This window comes from Myotis yumanensis, unplaced genomic scaffold, assembly GCF_028538775.1.
Source record: "Myotis yumanensis isolate MYYU_CA2020_CCGP unplaced genomic scaffold, mMyoYum1.0.hap1 SCAF_7, whole genome shotgun sequence".
Taxonomy (NCBI): Eukaryota; Metazoa; Chordata; class Mammalia; order Chiroptera; family Vespertilionidae; genus Myotis; species Myotis yumanensis.
The window spans coordinates 62,819,026-62,841,447 of record NW_027223758.1 but is presented as its reverse complement, the minus strand read 5'-3'; the positions used below and the strand labels follow the sequence as shown (position 1 = coordinate 62,841,447).

Sequence of the window (22,422 nt, the reverse complement as noted above, 5' to 3'; positions counted from 1 at the left end):
AGAGCGTTGGCTCTCAGACTGAAGGGTCACGGGTTTGATTCCAGTCAAGGGCACCTGCCACGGTTGCAGGCTCAATCCTCACTTGAGGGAGGCAACTAATGCAAAAAATATCCTCAACGTGAGGATTTGAAAAAAAAAAAAATGCTCAAACTCCAAGTTGGCCTGCTGAAGTTGTTTTTCTTTTCAAATAAATGACAGAAATTCAAGAAGCCAGTTCAAGCAACATCTGCCATTAAGTAACTCCACACTGAAAACATTCAGAGCAAACTAATTCCTCTAGGTTTGCTTACTCACCTGAAAATGGGGATAACAGAGAATGCTTGTCAGGGCTACACGTGATAATATGTGTGAAACCACTCTGTATGTTTATTGGAACTTATTTCATATTAAAATCCTATAATGAGTATTAGAAAAAGTCACCAAAAAATAACATAATTGACCACAAGTGCCTTAAGGCCTGAGTAGACTTGGCATCCCCATGGCAGGTGAGTGGAAGGAAGTCAGTGTGTCACTTTGGGGATGGACTGCTTATAGCTGGCAGGATATGCGAGTTCCCTTGCCCTTGCCACTGCGATCTGTAATGCTCCCTGGTCTGGCCCTGAGAGTGGCAGACAGGGAGCAGAGCCCTCGGCCGACCTGTGATGCACATGGAGCAGGAGTAAAAATTATCCTTTATGGGTTTTAAATACAGAGGATTCTCAGGTTGTTGTTACTACAGCATGATCTGGCCCTTCCTGACTGATTGGCTTTTTAGGAAGTCATGCCTTTCCTATAATCCAGATTCCATTATCATCTGTAGTCATAGTTGTTTCATTAAGTTTATTGAAATGATGCCTAATGAATTATGAGTTTATCAATACATAGGCTACTGAATCATGGCCTAATCCATGAAATATGAAAAGATGCAGAAACCAAAGGTAACACTTCAAATCAAGTAGAAAAATAAATGATCTCCAAACTAGCTATAGGTGCAGAACTCTACTTACCCAAATCAGACTACAAAATGTTGAAAGAGGTTATAAAAAAAAAAACCACCCTCAAAGCTGCACAGGATAGTTCTAAAAATGCTGAAAGGGTGTGTGGTCCACAGTGTTGTGAAACTAAACCCTGAGCCAAAGGTACAGGCTTGCTGCCCTCTGTTGACACAGTACAAGAACCAAAGGAAAGGCCAAGTTGGCTCATCTGTGGTATGTGCGAACCATCCTACAAGTATTTAGCAAACCAAGGCTGCATCTTAGTCTCTGATAGGCCCAAAACATTTGGCCTATCCAAGATGGCAAATGTGTTCTCCTGAATTGGAACAAGTTGGTAAGTTAGATGATTTACCCTGGGTAGATGAAGAAAAAAGTATTTCATATTGACAATGTAAGTCAACCCCATGGTGATCATACTTTGTTAGGCTAGAAGTTTTATAATTAATGTGATAATCTGTGTATGTTTATATTTAAGGTTCTTGAAACATTTAACAGAACTTGACATATTAACCTTCTGATTTTCACTTGAAATATTTAATTGTGATTAATTTGAGAATTTAAGTTCACAAACAGTACTTGAAAATTTGGAAACTTATTATATGTATAAGTTGAATTTATTAGCTTTACAAGTTAGTTAAGTGCCTGCAAAGGTTTCGAAAGTTTTAAGTTTTAAGACTGCCTAATTAGGTCCCTTTGAAAGCTTTGGAAGAATCAGCTATAAAAAAATTGTAAATGTAATTTAAAATGTTTAAGCTTTAAACTCTATGGGGATTTCATTAACCTAGTTTATTAGCTGGGGCTAATTACTTAGGGAAATTTTATTCAGGGCCTTTGAATGTTAACTAAAAGCCCTATAAGGAACCATTAAATAAAACAAAAACAAAAACAAAAACTCAAATGGAAGAGGTTTGCTCTCCTTTTTCAAAATTGATACATTTGCTTCAGTTCTTTTTATTTCAAGACATTTTTAATGTCCTTAAATTCAGCATCAAATTAAAGTCAATATTGAGCCTTTTATTGATACTAGCCTAATAAAAACAACGGGGGGTCAGGGTAGAGGGAGATTGTAGCATTAAGATGAGACTACCAGGGTGACCACAGAACACATTCAGAACACTCCAAGGTGTCCCCAAAGAAATGCAAAATCACATTATGGCCAAGAGCTGTTGCTTTCCCTGCATTTCCTCTACCTCTTATTCCAACTTCTATTAAGTCCAGTTATTAAATCATATTGATTCCCAGTCTATGAAAAACATGGACAATATTACATAGCAGGCACTCAAAAAATATCTGATTAATTATAAGTAAATTCACTGGTTTTTAAGGTACTAACTATGCTTAAATGCAAAACAATGCCATTTCAATTAGTTTTCTTAACCTCCTATTTATGTATTTGTTACCTCACAACTCAATGAAAAAAATTATTTCTTTTGGAAGATGTATTAAAGTTGGCCATCTTTAGTTGGTACTGGTTATCCAGTTACTATATATAATACTGCACTATCTGTTATTTGGTGTCCATCTCACCAAATAACAGATAGTGCAGTATTATATATAGTAACTGGATAACCAGTACCTTAAGAAGCCTAAATAGTTTAAAGTTACTCCTATGGAGCAGAATATACAACTTAGACAAATACTGTTCTTGTAAAATATAATTGGAATCATATAAATAACAATGTGTCCTTAAAAAAAGAAAATAAACAAGCAAAGCAAAATGAATAACAATAAAAATAATATTTATATAGTTTCAGATTTTATTTTCATAATCATCTTATCATTGAAGCAATAATCTGCATTTCCATAACAACACATTTAATATCCTACTCATCAAAGAGCTGGAAAAAAATAGGAATAAAGCACAAATACTCTGCATATATACAAATAAATTCAATATATTAAATATATTTTGCAGGCTGGCTGCACTTACACCATAACAGAACATTGAATATTAGATTCTGAGCATGTTCATGCAGACTTCCACTTTGGTAAAAGTAATGACACGAGTTCTAGAAAACTATTTTTCCTTTTGTAAACACAAGTTTTCCACTCTATCCTCTGAAAATAAAGACTTACATAGGTGGAAAAGCTAAATGCATAAATGTAGAAGCAATGTTTTTTTACTGGACACCCATATAGAATAACCCTGAAATCCACAAGTCCTTATGGTTCTTAGTTCTTAAATGTGGGCAGGGAGGGTGGTGAGAGGTTGTGCTTACATAAACCTTTTATGTTATTTAAGACTCACTTGCATCGCTGCTACAGAATGCACTGAATCGTTCCTCATTTTACTTAATATGTAAGAAAAGAGTAAAAGTAAACAAAAGTTTCCAAGGCTGTAATGGATAATATGGTCTATAAACAAATGGTGTAAAATATCTTTTAAGCACTGCCAGGTCTGTTTAAACAGATTGCTAATTAGCTCAAATGAGCATTAATATAAGATTCTGGAAGCTTCTCATTGGACCTAAAGGGCACAACAGCAATGATAGGATATTTGAAATATTATCATTAAATTCAACTGCCTAAATATGGTTTTACTGAGGTTGCTCAAAGTTAATCTCCAAACAATTACTGAAAATTAGCTGATACCTGCTAAACTATGCAAGCAACTTAAGGAAACAAAACATCCAACTTATTAGTGTTTTGAATCAGACCTTCAATAAAGATTTGTATCCAAACATCCACCCACCACAAGCACACAAATCAGGAGGTTATCCTGTGTAAGCTCTCCCACAGAACCAACTGTGACTAAAATCACTCGTGATAATCTACCTTAGTGTTTTCGGAAGTCCAGCAAAACTAAGCAGACTGCACCTGCATCAGCTAGGACTCTATGCAGAGAGAGACAGGGCGTAAATGAAGAGGAAGCCACTCTGGGTAGCATCTGCCTGCAGAATGCACACTGCTGGTGTTTGGAGCCCCTTTCAAATTAACAGGTTGGAAGATGGATCTAAGCCACGCAGGCTGAAAGAGGAATGCTTCAAAATAACCTTTCAGGAAACATCTATAAAGGATCGAAACACTGGCAGCACAGTGCTTTAAATGTAAGTACTTCAAAAACGATTCTCCCATTTCAGATAAATGTTTGTGGTATACAACATTTCCCATGTCATGTTACTGTCCTGTTATAACCCTAAGTGAATCAAATTATTTTCGAGGGGGAAAAAATATATATACATATAAGTTGATAGAAACATTATTTCTTTGTTAGAATCCATAAAAAGGTCCAGGTTAGTTCTCATTTAGTCAAGAATCAAATGGGTTTGGAGACAGTCACTACGTGGATTTTTTGATGGGACAAATACCCATATTTCACAGAGAACTGAAGACATTTACAGAATTAGTTTCATATGCTACTTTAGGAACTTTCAAATTTACATAGAAGATTTTAAATGCATCCTTTATTGGACTAAATAATATTGTAAAGATCAAAATAGCTTCCTGTTCCAATCTCTCATCTTAATAATTTAAATGCAGCTAATATTACAAGGGATAAATTTCCTTTGCAAAGTATAACAAAACAAATGTTTAAAATATTATTTTGTTTAACTAGTAAACTTCAATTTTAGCAGCAATTGTTTAAAAAAAATGCAAAGAAAAGTCTCTAACAATAAATTACAAGAAAAAGAATATCTATGCCTATTGGCTCTTTTGTTTTGCTTAGAACATAATTTGTCTTAGAATTTGGCTTGCAAACTTTAAAATCAACTATTAAAATGTGACACTACTTTCTCCTGTTAATTGCTTCTGGTGTATTTAGAAAGAAAAAAGTGCTTCACATGTAGCAGGTACAATGGGTGATTTGAGGAAGTGGTAAACAAAATTCACCTTTATTAGCATTCAAAGCCATGACTGCAACGAAATGTGGGTACCCTTAGACAAGTTCCAAGTCCATGGAGGGCGTATGAGGATGTTTCCCTTCGGCGAAACCTAGCACAGCCCTCCTGCATATTCATCTTCCTCCTCGGCAGCGGGGGCAGTGGTGCCTTCAGGCTTGGCCTCCGGTGTTGCTGCGGCTTTCTTCTTGATTCCTCCTCCTGGGACCACCAAAGTCAGGCCCAGCTTAGCGTACTGTCAATGACAAAGCAATGTCTCAAAAGCTGGGTAACTAGAATCTACGCATGTAATGTCTCAACAAAAGGCAGATCCTAGCTTTCTACCTCATGAAAACCAATACTACCATTTAGATCAGCCGTTCTCAACCTGTGGGTCACAACCCCTTTGGGGGTCAAACGACCCTCTCACAGGGGTAGCCTAAGACCATCGGAAAAAACATATATAATTACATATTGTTTTTGTGATTAATCACTATGCTTTAATTATGTTCAATTTGTAACAATGAAATTGGAGGTCACCACAACATGAGGAATTGTATTAAAGGGTCGCGGCATTAGGAAGGTTGAGAACCACTGATTTAGATGGAAAAACAACCACAGGAAAACTCAACATTGCTCTGCCCTCAGATGGCTTACAACCATAATGTGACAGGTACACAACTAGCATAAATGTCAATTATACACTTAGGAATATGAGATAATCGGGACATGGTGAGTTAAGTAACACTTATGGTTCCTATGAAATAAAGTCTTTGAGTAAATGAAGAGTGTAAGCTATGGACAAATTTTTAAAAAATATTTGCAAATTCACAAAAGCCTATTAAGAATTTATCGAGAAAAATAAAGGTTTCTCTATATACATTGTGATAAAAAATTGAAGATCTTAAGCTGATCTGATACCATAAGACTAAAGTTGCAAAATGAAATCAAGTAAACTGGTGCTACCCAGCTTGCGGGGCTCAGTGGTTGAGCATTGACCTATGAACCAGGAGGTCACGGTTCGATTCCGGATCAGTGCACATGCCTGCGTTGCAGGCTCAATCCCCAGTGTGGGGTGTGTAGGAGGCAGCCGATCAATGATTCTCTCTCATCACTGATGTTTCTCTCTCTCTCCCTTCCTCTCTGAAATCAATAAAAATATATTTTAAAAAATTGGTGCTCACCAATCTACTGAAAAGGGAAATCTGAAAGAAGAGAAGCCTACTGTCATGGTTCACAACTGTACATGGCAGCACATGAGGCTGTTTTGGGAACACAGTCTAATCTACTCATCACCATAGGTTGGCAAGACAGAGACCAGTCTCTCCATTTCTCCAGATGAGTGAACTGAGGCTTACAGATAGTTAATTAATAACCTGCATCACACAGTTAGTCATCACTGAAGTGGAATTCCAGCAAGTCTACTGAACTACAGGCCACTACATGATGGGTCTCTTTCAGACAGTGAGTCTAGAAGAAATTTAAAAAACTAAGCAACCTATAGAAGCCAACAAATGAAAGAAGCTGGAAAAATGGGGCTGAATTAAAAAATATATATATGGTCAACACAGATAAATAACTGGCTGTAAACTTATATGGTTGACATTCAAACAACCCAAATCTATAATGAAAAAGTGCAAATGCGAAATGAGAAGTATCTTGAGGTAAAAAATAGGAGAAAAATCTCAAAGTCCATAAGAGAGAGTATCTTGTTGGAAGCCTCTTCCATTCAAGAGGAAAGAAGCTAAGGCAAAGGCCACTCACATCATTGTCCATGTACTTGAAGAGGGGCGAGTTGCAGACCTCTGACACTTGATCCTGGTCTTGCTGGTCATAGCCCTCAAGCAGCTGTTCCAGTGCAGCACAGTCTTCACTCCCATTGAACCCTGGAATGCTACAGCAAGCACAAGTCACACCGCTCTACCTGCTCCCTCTCAAACAGGTGCATCTGCCTCCAGCAGAGGTTTGGCAACATCTGGAGACGTTTTTAATTGTTACAAGTGGGCAGAGGTCAGGGACAATGCTAGATAGCCCACAGTGCACAGGACAGCCCTGGCAACAAAGAATTACACAGCTCCAAGTCAACCGTGCCCAGATGGAGACTGCTCATTTAAACATCTCTGACAGGAAAACCCCTTATTCAGATCTTCCTGTTACATACGTTCTGAAAACTTTCCTTTTTGTGTTGTTGTTCTTTTTTTCTTAGAACGCAAATATAATAAAATCATCCATGTCATTCACTTCCATGGAAGTCCCCAGGAGAAAAACACAAGAAAGAACATAACTTGTAAAAATCCTGCTGGAAAAGCTGAAATAGTAGTCAAGTGCTTCTGTCACTATAAAATTTATTATTTTTTTTTTTTAAAAAAAACCATCCAGTTTCACAGCCAGGATTATTGTCTAAGCCAGGGGTGGGCAAACTTTTTGACTCGAGGGCCACAATGGGTTCTTAAACTGGACCGGAGGGCCGGAACAAAAGCATGGATGGAGTGTTTGTGTGAATTAATATAAATTCAAAGTAAACATCATTACATAAAAGGGTACGGTCTTTTTTTTTTTTTTTTTTTTTAGTTTTATTCATTTCAAACGGGCCGGATCCGGCCCGCGGGCCGTAGTTTGCCCACGGCTGGTCTAAGCAGTCACCTCAAACTAACAGAAATGTGAACGTTCCAAGTCAGGACAGCGCCGTCAGCGCCTTACCTGTAGCTCTCCCTGACACATCTTTCCGCAGCCACGTAGTCATTTCTGTGAAGGTGAACTAAGACTTGAGCAATTGTTTTCTAAAACAAAAGATGTGATTATGGTCCAAATTTATATCTACTTAATAAATTTAATTTCCTGACACCTAGAATTTAACTTTCAGAGTTTTGGTTTTATATAGAAAGATTTAAAATTTCTGCAGTGATTTCCACAGGACATCTGAGGAAAAATATACTGAAGTAGACATCTCAAACTCTACTGTGCACACAAACGACCCTGGCGTCTTGTTAAAATGAAGACTTTGAGTCAGTGGGCCCACAGCAAGCCTGAGATCCTGCTGTTACTAACAAGCACCCTGGTGGCCCTGGTACTGCTAGTCTGAGGACCACAGAGTAATAAGAAAGCCTTAGACACCACCACACATTTTAAAGAAAATTTCTTTTAAAAACCTATATAGGTTTAATCTTGAAAAGGGAATTAAAAAGAAAGGGGGGGGGGGCATAACTCTACTATTATACTTTGGAATTCTTAAAGAGATACTAGGAAAAACTTTAGATAACAGAAACAATGATACCATTTATAAGCCAAGAAAAGTATTAATAAGATTAAAGGTGTGACTGATATCTTCTTGGCAAAATAGCTCTTCAATATTTTATCTCTATTTTTCAGATAACTTTTATTGATCTACCTTCAAGTTCCTTGAATTTTTTCATCTCAATTGTCATATTAAGTCCATCTAGTATTTTATTTCAGATACAGCTATTTTGGTTTCTCATTTGCTTCCTTTTTATAGTTTCTATTTAAAAAGCGCTCTCTCCCATTCATTCACCTGTGTTTACCTTTGGCTCACTTGCAATGATAGTTGCTGCAAAGCCCTGATCTGATAATCCCAACACCAAGCCATGCGTGGGTGCGCATCAGTTGCCTTTCCCTTGAAAACTGGTCCTACTGTCCTGGTTCTTCCATGCTCAGTCGTTTGGGACTGCCCCCCGGACACTGTGACTGTTATGCACAGACTCGCCTATCATTCTCGGGAGAGTTGGGTGCTTCCAGTAGGCAGTCACCTAGTCAGGCTCAGACTGCATTTTTGTCTGCTTTTGGTGGACAGTGGCTCTAGTCTTCGTTCAGTCCCTCAGCTCTGCTGGTGGGCTCTGCCCCACGCATGAGCCTGGCAAGGGTGCTATGAGCCCTGGATAGTGTTTTAATCTTATTGCAGTTCTCAAAGCCTATGCTCTGCCTCTGGGTCTGTCCTGCACAGGCCCAGCTGGAGAGTAAACCCAAAACCTGCGTGCCCTCCCCCCGCACCGCCGTCCCCCCGCCACACACAGTCAGGGGATTCCCTGTTCCAGCTCCCTTTTCTGGGGTTTTCTCCTTGCTCTCTCAGCTCATCTTCCCAGTTCCTCTGGCCAGAGATTAGGTTTCCACTGGCGTTTTAACCACCCTGTGCCACCACCACAACCATAGCTCCATGACTAGGTCTTCCCCACAGAGCAAAGCCAAGGGAGGGAAAAAGAGGAAAACAGGGAGCCTTTTTTCTAACCAGAGAAATCCAGTTCCTCTGGTTAGAAGGTGCAGTAGGTGGGTTCTTTAGGCGTTTCAGCTGCTGGAGCCTCTGTGGCCCAGCTCCATGACTGGGGCTTCTAAGCCAATGCCACAAGAGGAAATAGGAAAAAATCCTGGAAACGCTTTCCTCTATTGGTTGCTTCTTCAAGTGTTTACTTCTCTCCATCAATCTGTTCTATTTACTTTTCAAAGTAATTGTTTTTTTTGTATTTTGTCTGGAAGTTTTAGTTGTAATCAATAGGAGAGAGGTTGCAGGAGGCTTATTCCATCTTGGTCAAATATAGAGTCCCAGAAAGCATTATTTAAAAAAATAGACAAATATCCATGGAATCTGGTTATAGGTACATATTTACGCCAATATGAAAAATTATGTAATGTAAAGCCAAAAACAAGCACTTTCAAAATATACCTTATAACAAGTTGGATAATTCTCAATTTCCTTATAAATATTTTTTTCTTTCTGAATAGAGAGTGCCGCCTCATCAAACCTAAAAACAAAAACAAAGAAATGTCAAACAAGGCAGGCCTAAATGATCTCTAGCAGAAGCCATTCTTATAATGTATTTGCTAGTACAGTTTTTAGAGAAATAAAGAAGATAACAGGCATTTTGGCAACTGCTCCATTTCCATGAGCTCTACTCATATGGCTTCTTTTAAATGCTCACCCTGCCCTTTTAGGCATCAAGCAGACAATCAAAGCAAGAGAAGGTACGGATAGGTTACTTCAAGTGGAGAGTTTTAAGTCTGGTAAGGATCATTCATTAATCAGCATCTATCAAATTCAACAAACTACTTTATGACTGTTTATCAAATGTCTTAGAGACAGCCCTCAATTTAATCACCCCAGATTTCTTTCCTTCCACCGAAAGGCCATCCAGATGCCCTGAGAGCACCACCTCCCGCTGAAGAATCACTTCTCCCACTCCGCCCTCACTGTCCATGCTCACTGCTGCCTCCGTGACCCCAACAGCACCCGGTGCTGACAAGGGCAGCAGTGGAGAGCAGTCGACACTAGAAAAATCCTTCTGCTACCTTTGATCCTCAACATTCATCTTTTTCTGTCTACTCTCACACATTTTCCTTTTCTTCCATCCCATTCACATGGCAGTGTAGAGGAAGGTATCACCAAAAATCTTCCTCTGAGGCCCCACCCCTTCTTTTCCTCCCCAACCCTAATTCATCAAACCCTAGCAAAGCTATATTAGACAGGGGTTGGCAAAAGTAGGTGTACAGTTGTGAGTACCTGAAACAGAGTTTATTCTTGCATTATTATTTATTTACTTATTATTGTAGTCTTTGTGTTATTTGTCTTATTATTATTATTTCATATCCTTATTTATGATTTATCTTTCAGGTAATGATGACTGGTAATTTAACCTACTTTTGCCCACCCCTGTACTCCTAATTCCAGTACTCCCTTACTAACATTGAACTTGTGACTGGGTGAATTTGAGTCTTCACCTATTTCTCCCATCCCAACAGCCAAAAAGAGGAAGCAGTCTGCACTGTGAGGATATAGAGAGAGAAAGGTGTTGCTATGACTCAAATTAAAAGTACAAAAACATGATACTGTATTTTTCTGTGCCAATCATTACTTATAAAAAATATTTGCATACAAAAATATACACAGTGGCTTGGTTTAACTCACATTATGAATTTGAATTTTTGTGGGCTGTGCCCTGTCAGTTTACTGCCTCATAAAGTGAGACTCATTAGAGAAATGTATTCTGAATTTCTAAAGATCAACTTGCTAAATTGTGGGACAAAAGCTGGTTTATAAGTTGGGCATGGTAGCAGGATTCTAGGTCATATATTTAAAGGATAAAAAAGTAAAACCCTATTTAATGACACTATTTGGCTATCAAAAAGCTGTCCATTTTCATGGGGAAGCATTCAGGGCATCTTGCTATTTATGCCTACATGGATATTTCTCCTTAAAAGACAGACATTATAATCTAACCAAATATCAGATCAAGAAAACTGCTCTCTCTCATGCTGCTGAGCCAATAAGAATACAACACATGACACTTTTTGAGATTACATCTTAGAAAAAGAGCAGATCTTTTAATATTTTTTTAAATATATTTATTGATTTTTTTACAGAGAGGAAGGGAGAGGGATAGAGAGTTAGAAACATCGATGAGAGAGAAACATCGATCAGCTGCCTCCTGCACACTCCCCACTGGGGATGTGCCCGCAACCAAGGTACATGCCCTTGACCGAAATCGAACCTGGGACCCTTGAGTCCACAGGCTGACACTCTATCCACTGAGCCAAACCGGTTAGGGCAGATCTTTTAATATTTAACTCAATATGTCGTCTTACAGACATCAATATTTATTGGGTCCTCTAGTGTGTCCATGACTCACACCAAAAAGCTTAACAAGCTGTTCCCAAAATTAATTAACAGTTCCAACATGAACTAAAGGTATACACGGTCACACATGAACACAGTTTTGGAAAACTCACCTGCGTCCTCGTACTAGCAGTCTGGAGGCTTTTCCTAGTAATTCAACTGCCTGTCGTAAACGTTCCTCATTCTACAGGAATCAAACAAAAGAGAGTGTTGGCAGCTTCAACGCAGGAATCTTTGTTCCCTCCAATAATTACCTAATAAAAAAGTAATGGCACTCAATATGGGGGTGAGGGGGTGGTGTTGAGAGGGCGACACCAAAGCTGCTGGTCCATTTCATCACTCTCTAATAGAGACAAACAGAGTTCATCTGGGAGCACAGAAAAGGTTTAAAAAGTAGCTGCTGCATTTCTCTATTTACATATTATGAATCTAAACATTCGAAGGGTATTTAAAGAAAAAGAAATAAAATTCAAACTTACTTCAAACACATTAGCTGTCTGTTGGTATAACTGTACAGCCTTTTCTGGATTTACATTTTCTATAAGCCTAAATTAGACAAGAAAAATTGACTTATGTGAGAAATGGAAAACTTGTTTTTCAAAGGATTTTATTAAAACAAAAAGATGATGACTCTATGCAGAGCCTGTCGCGCACACTCACTTTCCAGCTCGCTCCAAGGCCATGGCTGCTGTGTCGGGGGTGCCATTCTCCAGATACATCATGCTGGCTTTTTCAATCAGCTGGACAGCCTGTGGGAGTTGCTGCATCTCCTTTAGGCAAAGGACAGAGCATGATCAGTAAATGCATCAACTTAAAAATGCAAAGTTAACCTGAAATTTAATTATTTTACCCCTGATTCATAAAAGTAAATGACTCAAACTTTATACAATAAAATATACTTAAAATGAAATGCCTTCAACGTGGTTACTCTTCCCATCAGGCTTCATTTAGCCAAACCAAATATGTATCAGTTAATTTCTACACAGAATTCATCATCACTTCACAGAATTTCAGGGAAACTATACAAATAAATTTGCTCTTTACTGTTTTATAAGCATTCAAACCCCTTTGAACATCTACTGAGTCCCTACTGTACACAAGGCCTATGCCAAAGGTGGCAAACTGCATCCCAAGGGCTGCATTTTATTTCCAAGTACATCTTATTTGAACCATTCAGTATTTTTAAATCAGGTAATTTCATAAAAGTTGTTTTATGACTTTCTACATTAAAAAAATATCAAAGGCTATGGCATCAACCAGCTTACATTTCCACATGGCCATAATACGCTGGGGCTGAGCAGCAGCTGTCCTGATGGAGGAATATTACCTCCTGTAGCCTCAATTCTCCCCATCTCCTACTGCCCTACACACCCAGGCCACCTCCTTCATTTCAGTCACTCCTTTATGCCCTGAGTTCATCTGAGTTTGCAACCACCTTCCATGCTGAATGCCATCAACAGCATACTTTGAGGGTCAGTGTCATAAAGTAATATGTTCTGTCGCACAACAGAATATTAATTTCCAACCTGTTTTTAAGAAGCAGAAATATAAAAAGAGGCATAACCACACTAGCCAAAATAGTTCATTCAAGAAGAATCAGTTAAACAGCAACAGCTTAAGTCTTCTCTTCAGTGCCAACTGATATATGTAAAACAAGCAAAAATCTCTCCTCTCTATAACCCATGGGCAGTAAAAAATATGTACTTGTACATTTTTACTACATTAAGCTGTCGTAAATTTCTCAAAAGTAGGGGAACCTCCCACATAGCTCTGTTTAGCTTAGCGATACATCTCTCCTGGTTACAAAGCCTAGAACCTTGGGATTCCCAGTTTCCTCCAACATATTCTCCCTTAAATTTCACTTTTAGAAATTCCTATTTATGACACACACATTTTACCTTGTAGGCCCAATTAGTATTCTTTGGACAACATCTGTCGCCTTACAAGGAGACTTTTCAACTTCAACACAAATTTACTTCAACTCCATACAGTTAATTCATTTTAGTTATATAACAGTTGTGACAGAACATTACTGACCTTCAACATCATGCCAGCTTGCTCATAAGCTCTGCAAAGAGAATATAATTTCCCGGGTGAGATCTTGATGAAATAGGAGGAGGAGAAACCTTCTACTACAGATAAAGGAAGTTATTTCACTTTTTAAAAAATATATTTTTACTGATTTCAGAGAGGAAGGGAGAGAGAGATAGGAACATCAATGATGAGAGAATCATTGATTGGATGCCTCCTGCACATCCTCCACTGGGGATTGAGCCCGGGTCATGTGCCCTTGACTGGAATCGAACCTGGGACCCTTCAGTCCGCAGTCTGATGCTCTATCCACTGAGCCAAACCAGCTAGGGCACTTATCTCATCACTTTTAACTGGCTTAGGCACTACACATTACTTTAGGCTTGTATTAGCACACAACATTTTTTTTCTTTTTTTTTTTTTCACAGACAATACTGCCTTAGAAACATCAGGCACCTAAAATAAAGGGTTTTTATTTTGCAGATGCAAAATTAAGTATGATACAGAATGGGTAAGTGAGCTTCTACTTGACAAGTCTAAATCCAAGTTTTCAAACAAGTACTCTCCACAAAAGCAGGAGAAAGCTTCCTACTTTTCTCCATAGACACTATTAACTATCAAGAAAGAGGGAAACAAATAAATTGTAACTTACTTGGTTTTTCATAAGTTACTGAACAAAATGGTCCTAAAAATACCGAGGTGAATTTAATTGAAACATTGTATATCTTAGGAGAGCTTAGTTTTTAAGGTTCAGGTGAAGACTAAAACAAATGAAAATGATTTTTATTTAAATCAATACAAAATAATCCACTATTTTCAAATTTATAATTTAGGAAAAAGTTACTGATCTATGGAAAAACAACATTTAAAACATAATAATCTGCAAACACATGAAAACGTGAGAAAATATTTACTTACTTGGCAGCATGGAAAAGACTGAATGGATGTAACAAAGTCAAAATTAAGGAAAAAAAGTAAACCAAGCATTTCTAGGTATGTACTATTTAAAAGACAAAGGTAACTATGTGCCTAGTTGTGATCCAAAAGGCAAATCCTACAAACAGGTAAAGAAGAAATAATTTAGTGCCTACTAATGTCTCTTAAAACTACATAATTCACAAGAACACCACGTAGATTTTAAACTAGTTCCATTATGCATTAATCTGAAGAGTTTTACTAAAATTCAAGGTTATTATAACCATAATATTAGCTAGTGAGACAAATTTAACATTTTCAGTATAAGTTTTAAATAACTTCAGGAAAACGTATTGTTTTGAACTACTTATAAATCGTATTTCAAACGCCTGAGAAAGACTATATTTTAAAAACATTTATATAGTAGTTATACATCTCCAATACCTGTGCTACCTCTTCATTCTTCAGTGCCTGTCTACAGATTTTCCTTACTTCATCCCAAATAAAACCATCATCAAGCAAATCCAGAAAAAAAAGGAAATAAACTCTCAAATGTAGCTCTGCAAAGCAGGATGAACCTTATGATCAGAAGTCTATAAATGCTCCTTCAAAGTTTAAATATGCAGAATTTTTCTAACCGTTTTCTAATTTAATAGCATTGTACTCCACATGTAGCAAATTTGTCAAAGTTATCGAATTGTTAAATCTTTTTTAAAGGCTGAAAAAGATACGCCCTGTTATTCTCATGGGCCACAGCTTCTCTCAGGCAGGCATCCTTTGCTTGGTCAAACTGTTTGGCATTCTTAAAAGCAAGAGCTGAAATGAAACAACAGAAAGACTTTCTATTTCCACCACTTAAAATTCTCAAATGAATCATTACCAAGATCTGTATCATCCGTAAAGTACTGGAAAACATGTGTACTTGTTTTAATCAAATACTTAGGAAGTTCCACAAAACTATAAAGTATTACTTTTTCTAGAGCAATTTTCTTACCACTTTTTTGATGATCAATAACTTAGAAGTATTTTCAAAAGTTGTTTTAATTGTACACTGTTTGCTAAAAATCAGTGCTACTTCCACTCACAACTAAGAAGTCTTTCTGATACCAATATCTAAGCTTCGAGAACTTAAGATCGTGTCAGCCAAACCAATGCTCCCAAATAAGAGGTACTATCACAAAAAACAGTACCTTACTTCACCAGTCTTACATTTAATAATAGTAATTAAAAAAAACAGTGCTTTAGTTATAACTTATTCCATTGTTTAAATTATTTAGAAATAATGAAAGCGTAACATGCTAATTAGACCAGACAGCCAAACGACCTTCCGGATGTCCTTCCAGACGAAGGCAGGGCTGCTAGGGCCGAGGCTAGCCGCCACACTTGCAAGGGCCGAGCCACTTGCATGAATTTCATGCATCGGGCCTCTAGTTTAGAAATAAAGACCAATAAGCACATTAAATCTATACTAATAAAAGGGTAATATGCTAATTAGGGCGGACATCTTCCAGACAAAGCCACAGCAGCTGCCGGAGGCTCAGGCAAGCCGCGAATGGCGGCTGCTGCTGCCAGGGCCTGAGGCTCAGGCAGGCCAAGGATGGCGGCTGCTGCCGCCAGGGCCCAAGGCTCAGGCAACGAGGGCTGGGCCGAGGCTCAGGCAAGCCGTAGTGGCTACGAGGGCCGAGGCTCAGGCAGCTGCAAGGGCTGGCAGTGGCAGCAGCAGAGGCATGATGGGGGCATCATCTTCCCTTGATCAGCCGGTTGCCTCCCACAGAGGGAGGCCAGACTGCATCAGCAGGACATCCCCTGAGGGCTCCCGTACTATGAGAGGGGGCAGGCCAGGCTGAGGGACCCCCCCAGTGCACGAATTTTCATGCACCGGGCCTCTAGTGTTTTTATAATGAGCCTTCCTCTTTGGAACAATCTTTAAATAAATTTCTAAAAAATTAAAACTGCATTTTTCAAAAATAAAGCTTTTGCACCGTTTAAGTTTCTGTGGGGAAAAAAAAATCTCAATATCCAAAATGTTAAAATACATTGCTCATTGTTGTAAAATGTCATCATCAGAGCAAAACAATGAGGACTAGCCCTAAAATATGATGCTGCAGATTTGGTAAACTTACCAAAGGTTGCTTACAAATATGTAAAAAGGATACAACTCTAAGAAAAAAGTTATTTGTTAAAAATGCACTCTTAAAATCCTCTTTAATAAAATATTGAAAATAAACTACTAAAACTAATTCCCTTTGTGAATTTCCACATTTATTCTGATTTTAAATGTATTATGCATAAGCCCTTAAAGAAAATAAATGAAAGCTTTAATGGAAAAATCTGACCTGAAGTATTTATTTTTGAAAGCAGCTGATCGTCTCAGATGCATATACAACAAATCTGTGTCAAATTTCCCTCATGGAAATTTGCAAAATGTTGTGCCCTCAAGTTACAAGGTGTTCATAAAATCCTTATAAAGTATGAACTGTTAATAATTTTCCCCTTAAATATGATATATAAATATGAGAGAGAATTTACTCAGGGTTTAAATAAAAAGACTCATTTGTTGTCATTTCTTTTACTATCTAGAAATTAACACGTATTGTACTGATTAGCTTCAATTTCTCCAATTTCTTTTTTCTTTGGTGATATGCTAGGATAACAAAAGGGATCAGGTCTGTCACTGAAACACAGCTGTAAATGTATTCTGGGCACTTCAAATTGTACCACGCTTTATATCCAAAATAATCACAAATATGCTGAAAGCTCTCATTTCATAATTTAAAATGCTAAAGTTTTAGTAAAGCCCCTGTCTGTCCCACATTTCAAATCATTTTTATCTTACAGAAGATAAATATGTTCTAATATTTATGTAGCTTAACACTCACGAACGTTTATCACTGTTTCTCAAAGTGAAGCTCATAAAAAAAACACACTGCTGTCAAATACATGATTTTAGATCTTCTTATGAGGCTAATTAAAAAAATTTAACAAACAAAAGTCTTTATTCAATAACAGGAAGTGTAATAAGGGGGTATGGCAAAACTCCTAGAAGTCCTATGCAACTGACTGAAGTTGAAGAATACATAAACAATGCTAAAAACCTGCAGCTAGGTTCTGCCAATCTTACTCACCTCCCTTGTCACGAGAGGCAGAATTATGGAGATCTCTGACTCAGCCTCCACACATTTGAAAATAATGATGTAAAAAATGCAAGGGCATGGGCAGGTTGTTGTTGCTGTTTAACTATTAGAATCTTATAGGAAGCATTAGGAGTAAGTATTATGCTGAGAGGAAGCTATCAGCCTATTTAAAGATAACACTTTGGAGTTACTGGGCCACAGTCACACATACCTGCTTTTCCATATTCAGAAGCAGCACTGTCATAATCTGGCTTCCACTTTAATAAACCAGTTTTCAGGCTAAAATGAAAGAAAGGCATATATCTTAGAAGTTACCAAACACATTTATAAGTCAGAACTCTGCTTGTAATGACTTCACCGGTCATTAAAAAATAGGGGGAGGAGCCAGCAGGTAACAAGTCCCCATTTAGACAATCTCCATCCAACTGATTTATAATTTAATACAACCTCACCATTTCCCTTCTCACTACCATAGACATGGTTTCCCTCCTTTTGAAATACCTGCATAACTCCAACTATAGCAGACTCTCGGTGCATGGTCCCTACGCCAGCTGGAAATGTTCTAGAAAAGTAAATTATTGAGCCCCATACCAGACCCATGGAACCAAAAACTCTGGAAGTGCAGCAAAAACCCAGGGTGTAACAAGCCCTGAGACACACTAAAGCCTGAAGCCCGCTAAAGCACAGCATCAAGTAAAAGCTCGGAGTTGTGTGACTGAAGCTCAGGAGAGGACAGAGAGATTAAATGAGGACGCTACATGCTACACAAGGGTCCAGTTTGGATGCCCTAGGAGGCCTTAGAGAGAGGGCAGAATACAAACATTCAGACGAACAACAGAGGGAGTCGCCAAAAAAGGCTGCAAATTAGTCACCAGTGAACAGGAAGAAGAACCAGAAAGACAGGGATGTTATGAAAACCAGAGATGCTGCTTTCAAGGATCACCAATGGCTTCTCAGATGCCAAACCAAAGGACCATCAATTCTGAGTCTTTACCTTACTTGCCGTTTCTGCACTATGTTATTTTCTTGCTTTAATTTAAAATAATTTCATATTTCCAGTTTAAATTAACTTAGTGACTATCAAGCTTGGGTGTGCATAAGAATTGCTAAATAAACACCATCTTAGCTTCTACATTCCAATTCAATTAGCTTATATATCACAATGTTAGCTTCAAACCTTACCTGAGTGATGGGGAATCCCCTTGGGCCCTCTCTCAGAAGTACACCTTCATTCTGTGACAGCTGTGTGAACTGCCCAGAGGCCCTGACTTTAAAGGAACATTTTTCTGCCAATTAAATCTACATATATAAAAGCCTAATATGCAAATTGTCCCCACAGGAGTTCGACCAGGAGACTGATTGCTCGCTATGACTTGTGCTGACCACCAGGGGGTGGTGCGGAATGAAGGAAGGCCCCAGCCTACAGCCAGCAGCTGGGGAGGGAGGCCCCAGCTAGCCTAGGGACCGTACCTGTGCATGAATTTCATGCACTGGGCTCTAGTTTATTTAATATTTGTATTTGTGTATATACCGGTACTCATATAAGATGTAAATTTGTAATGCAATTTTTAAAGCTTACCAAGAATATCTTTGCTCAGAAAAATTCTTAAGTTGCAGCCCACCACTCTAATCCACAAAATTAAGGAAGTATGCAATAAAACAAAAATGTATTCCTCCATCCCACTCCAAAGCACTCATTATATTCTGTATATCACCAAAATTTTAAAAATTCCATCAAAAACAAGGTATAATCATTCAATTGTCTAATGGGCTATATATGAAAGAGATAGAGATTAAAAATATAGTAAATCATCCCCAGTTAACTAAGCATCTCTAATTTGGAAGGGAGAAGGCACTCTGGTTAATTTAGTTTAATGGCTATATCTAAGTTTTTACTACTTCTGTCAAAAAATTCGATATAGAAATTCTGTTGAGGCCAACAGTTTAATCAATGTTCATAGGACCAAACCCCACAAAATGATAATTACAAAACTATTTGGCAACATTGACTCATATTATCATTAGAAGACAGAAATATCAAATCATCTCTCCTAAATTCCAGGCCCATATTTCCCGCCACCTACTGAGCCTCAAACAGAACACATTCAAGCCTCAATCCAATACCTCCCTGCCTCATTCACCTCTGTGCCCTGCATTGGCTCAAGGTCTCTCCACCACTCCAGCTCCCAAGTTAGACACATAGGAGCCAATCCTTTCCTTCCACATCCAGTCAGGTCACTGAAGCTTTTCAATTCTATCTAAGGAATGTCACCCAATCCTGCCCCTTGTACTGTTGTAATTCAGGCCCTGACCATGACAGCCTACTAACCTGTAATGGCGGCTCCCACTGTCACTGTCACTCTGCCCTCCTCATCCATTTCTCCCACCCTGGGGAGAGCAACCTTTCCTTACTGGGCATCTCAACTGAAGCTACTGTATCCTTCTAAACTCTTCTGTTTACTTGTCTGCTCTTCTGTGAATTCTAAGCTCTTAAGGAAAAGACCTTTTTTTTTTTTTTTAACCTCAATAACCCCAGCAGCCAGTGCACAGGTACATGGTGACAATTTGTAAATGTCTGCTTACCAATTATGCCAGTGTTCTCACTCTCCTCTCCTCCCCTCCCAGGCCTTCTCCACATTACCACATTTCTTCTGCCTAAACGAAATCTAACCGGGTCCCACTGGCTTCCTGATCCCTAGAAAAGCTAAGGTTCAGACCATCAGAGCAGAGCCACCACCCCGTCACCATCTGGCCCCAACTCTCCTCTCCAGCTCACGCCCTGGCCCTGCAACTACTCTGCGTTCCCGGCTCCCCCAGCCTGTTGGCAGGCCTGCGCTCACTACATCCCCGGCCTAGATTCTCCCACAGGGTTTCCCCTCCTCCGAAAATTTCTTCTTTGTCAGGCCCTGCTCAGAAATCACCTTCGTTAATAGGTTCCTACATTTCCCCGGGACAGAATACACTTCTCCCCCCGTGTCACCAAAGCACAGCTGACAGCTTTAGGATGATCCTTATTACACACACTATTAATACTTCTGTGCTTGCTCTCAACAGAAAGAAAGGTGGTTGTGGGCACGTGCACCAAGGGCCCCAGTGCCGCCCACACCCTGCCTGCAAGTAACATCAAGGGCTGGCGGCTCCCACGCACCCACCGGCGGAGAACCGTACCGGCCACCTTCCGGGGTGCAGCCCCGGGTAAGGTATTAGGAGTCTCATTTCCTCTCCTGTAAAATGAGCATCTCTATCTGGAAAGGTGTGGAGGTGTCAGATTAGGTGTGTGAAGCATCTCACACAGAGCACAATGCAGACTTTTCATTATCTCGAACGGCCAGATACAACTTCGTTGGGTAACACAACCGAGAAGGAGGGGAGTGTCAAAAGGAGTAGACAGAGTAATTCCGTTCTGCAAAGGCCGGCCCGACAGACATAAACAGACTAAGGAGGCGCAGTTCTTGCTCCCAGGAAGGGTATAACAGAACATGACAAGGGGTCTCCGGGTAAGTGTCGGGGTACATCTGCAGCCCACTGCCCGACACAGGGCAGGCTTTTCGCGCAGGAGCTCGGGGCGATCTGATCTCCCCGGGACAGCTTGGGTGTCACCCGGAGAGGGAGGACAGGCGCGATGCTGCCCTCGCGAAGGCGCAGGCCGGGAGTGCTGCTAATCACGCTGCAATGCGCAGGGCGGCCCCGCCACCGGGCATCCCCAGCCCAAAGTGCCGAGGGTCAGCTCCCTGCTGGCAAAAGCAGCGGAGTCTGCCGCCCAACGACCCCCGGAGGAGCGCGTGGATCACTTCCGGCGGGGGTCGGGGGGCAACTATGCTTCCGGCCCCGCAGCGGCCCGCGCTCGGGCCCCTCGCAGGTCGTGGCCAACACCCCCACTCTCACTGCCTCGCTCCTCCTTCCAACCCCGGGTGCTCAGACCGGGCCAGAGAGGGGCACGACCCCAGGGCCACACCGAGGCCCAAATCAGGGCCCCTCACTCACTATTTCTCAGCTTTGGCGATGTGCTCCAGCCCCTCATTTATCTTCTGAGCTGCCATCTCCAGGGCCCCGCGGCTGACGTAGAAGGAAAAAGCCCAGGTTGGTAGGCGTGGGAGCGCCGAGTAGGAAGCCAGGGCAGCAGGACACCTCTCGGCTACAGGGGCCGGCAGGGCTCAAACCTAGTGAGGCGGGGCGGGGACGCCAGCCTGCGAGGCGCGGGGCGCAGACACTGCGCAGGCGCGGAGCGCAGGGGCGTGTCAGACCCGTGCGCTCCTGGGCCCGGGCGGTGTGGGACGACTAAAAGGGGTTCGCTCATTCATTCCTTCATTCGTTCAACAAATATGTATTGAACAATTCAAATGTGCCAGGTACTGCTCTAAGCACCGGAAAAGCAGCAGGGTGTACAACAGAGGAGAAACCGCCGCCCTCATGGAGCCTTGCCTTCCCATGCAGGTGAAAATGCGTTGGTGCCATCACTGATTACATTTGTGCCATAGCTAGAAGTATTCATTGTTTTCAGTTTGCCTTTGGAGCGCCAGCTATGTCCGTCAGTAAGCAAACACACTGTTATTGCTCATTACTGTCAATCACTCGGCCTATACAAACTACCTAGTAATACAGTTGGCTCAATTCATAATTCATGGCGATTTCCATATCCACATAGATGAGTCCTGCAATGTCTATGCGGCGTCTCAGTTTCTAACCCAACAGGCTCAGCCGCCATTCCCAGGATTATAACCTTGACCTTGCTACTTACCCAATAACTGTGTTCTGCACAGTATCAATTCCAAGCAGCCCACTTGACCTCCTGTCATTCCAACTCACCTTTCCTAGCGCCAATCGTTCTTCACCTTCAACAGAACCGTTCCTCTTCCACATGATATCATTTACTTGTTTTATTACGTTTTTGTTTATTGTCTGTCTCTCCCCGTGGATTTAAGCTCCACAAG

General features: G+C 40.1%; 1 protein-coding gene across 1 annotated transcript; it reads right to left on the bottom strand.

Annotated features, from left to right (window-relative positions):
* Window positions 1-2,713: 2,713 nt before the first annotated feature.
* NAPG (NSF attachment protein gamma) lies at window positions 2,714-21,637 on the bottom strand. Its single transcript, XM_070420671.1, has 12 exons — window positions 21,476-21,637; window positions 17,703-17,770; window positions 15,089-15,173; window positions 14,361-14,378; window positions 13,449-13,479; window positions 12,072-12,181; window positions 11,891-11,957; window positions 11,525-11,595; window positions 9,465-9,543; window positions 7,493-7,572; window positions 6,557-6,686; window positions 2,714-5,048 (listed from the first exon to the last, which is right to left on the bottom strand). Exons 1-12 carry the CDS (start codon window positions 21,529-21,531, stop codon window positions 4,908-4,910), a joined length of 936 nt encoding a protein of 311 aa, XP_070276772.1. The 5' UTR covers window positions 21,532-21,637; the 3' UTR covers window positions 2,714-4,907.
* Between the last annotated feature and the right edge of the window lie 785 nt (window positions 21,638-22,422).

Coding starts and splice junctions, on each gene's coding strand:
- NAPG (XM_070420671.1), bottom strand. CDS start 21,531: ATGGCAGCTCAGAAGATAAATGAGGGGCTGGAGCACATCGCCAAAGCT. Junction 11,958..12,071: donor GCCTTGGAGCGAGCTGGAAA/GTGAGTGTGCGC, acceptor TGTCTAATTTAG/GCTTATAGAAAATGTAAATC. Junction 5,049..6,556: donor TCAAGTACATGGACAATGAT/GTGAGTGGCCTT, acceptor TGTCATTGACAG/TACGCTAAGCTGGGCCTGAC.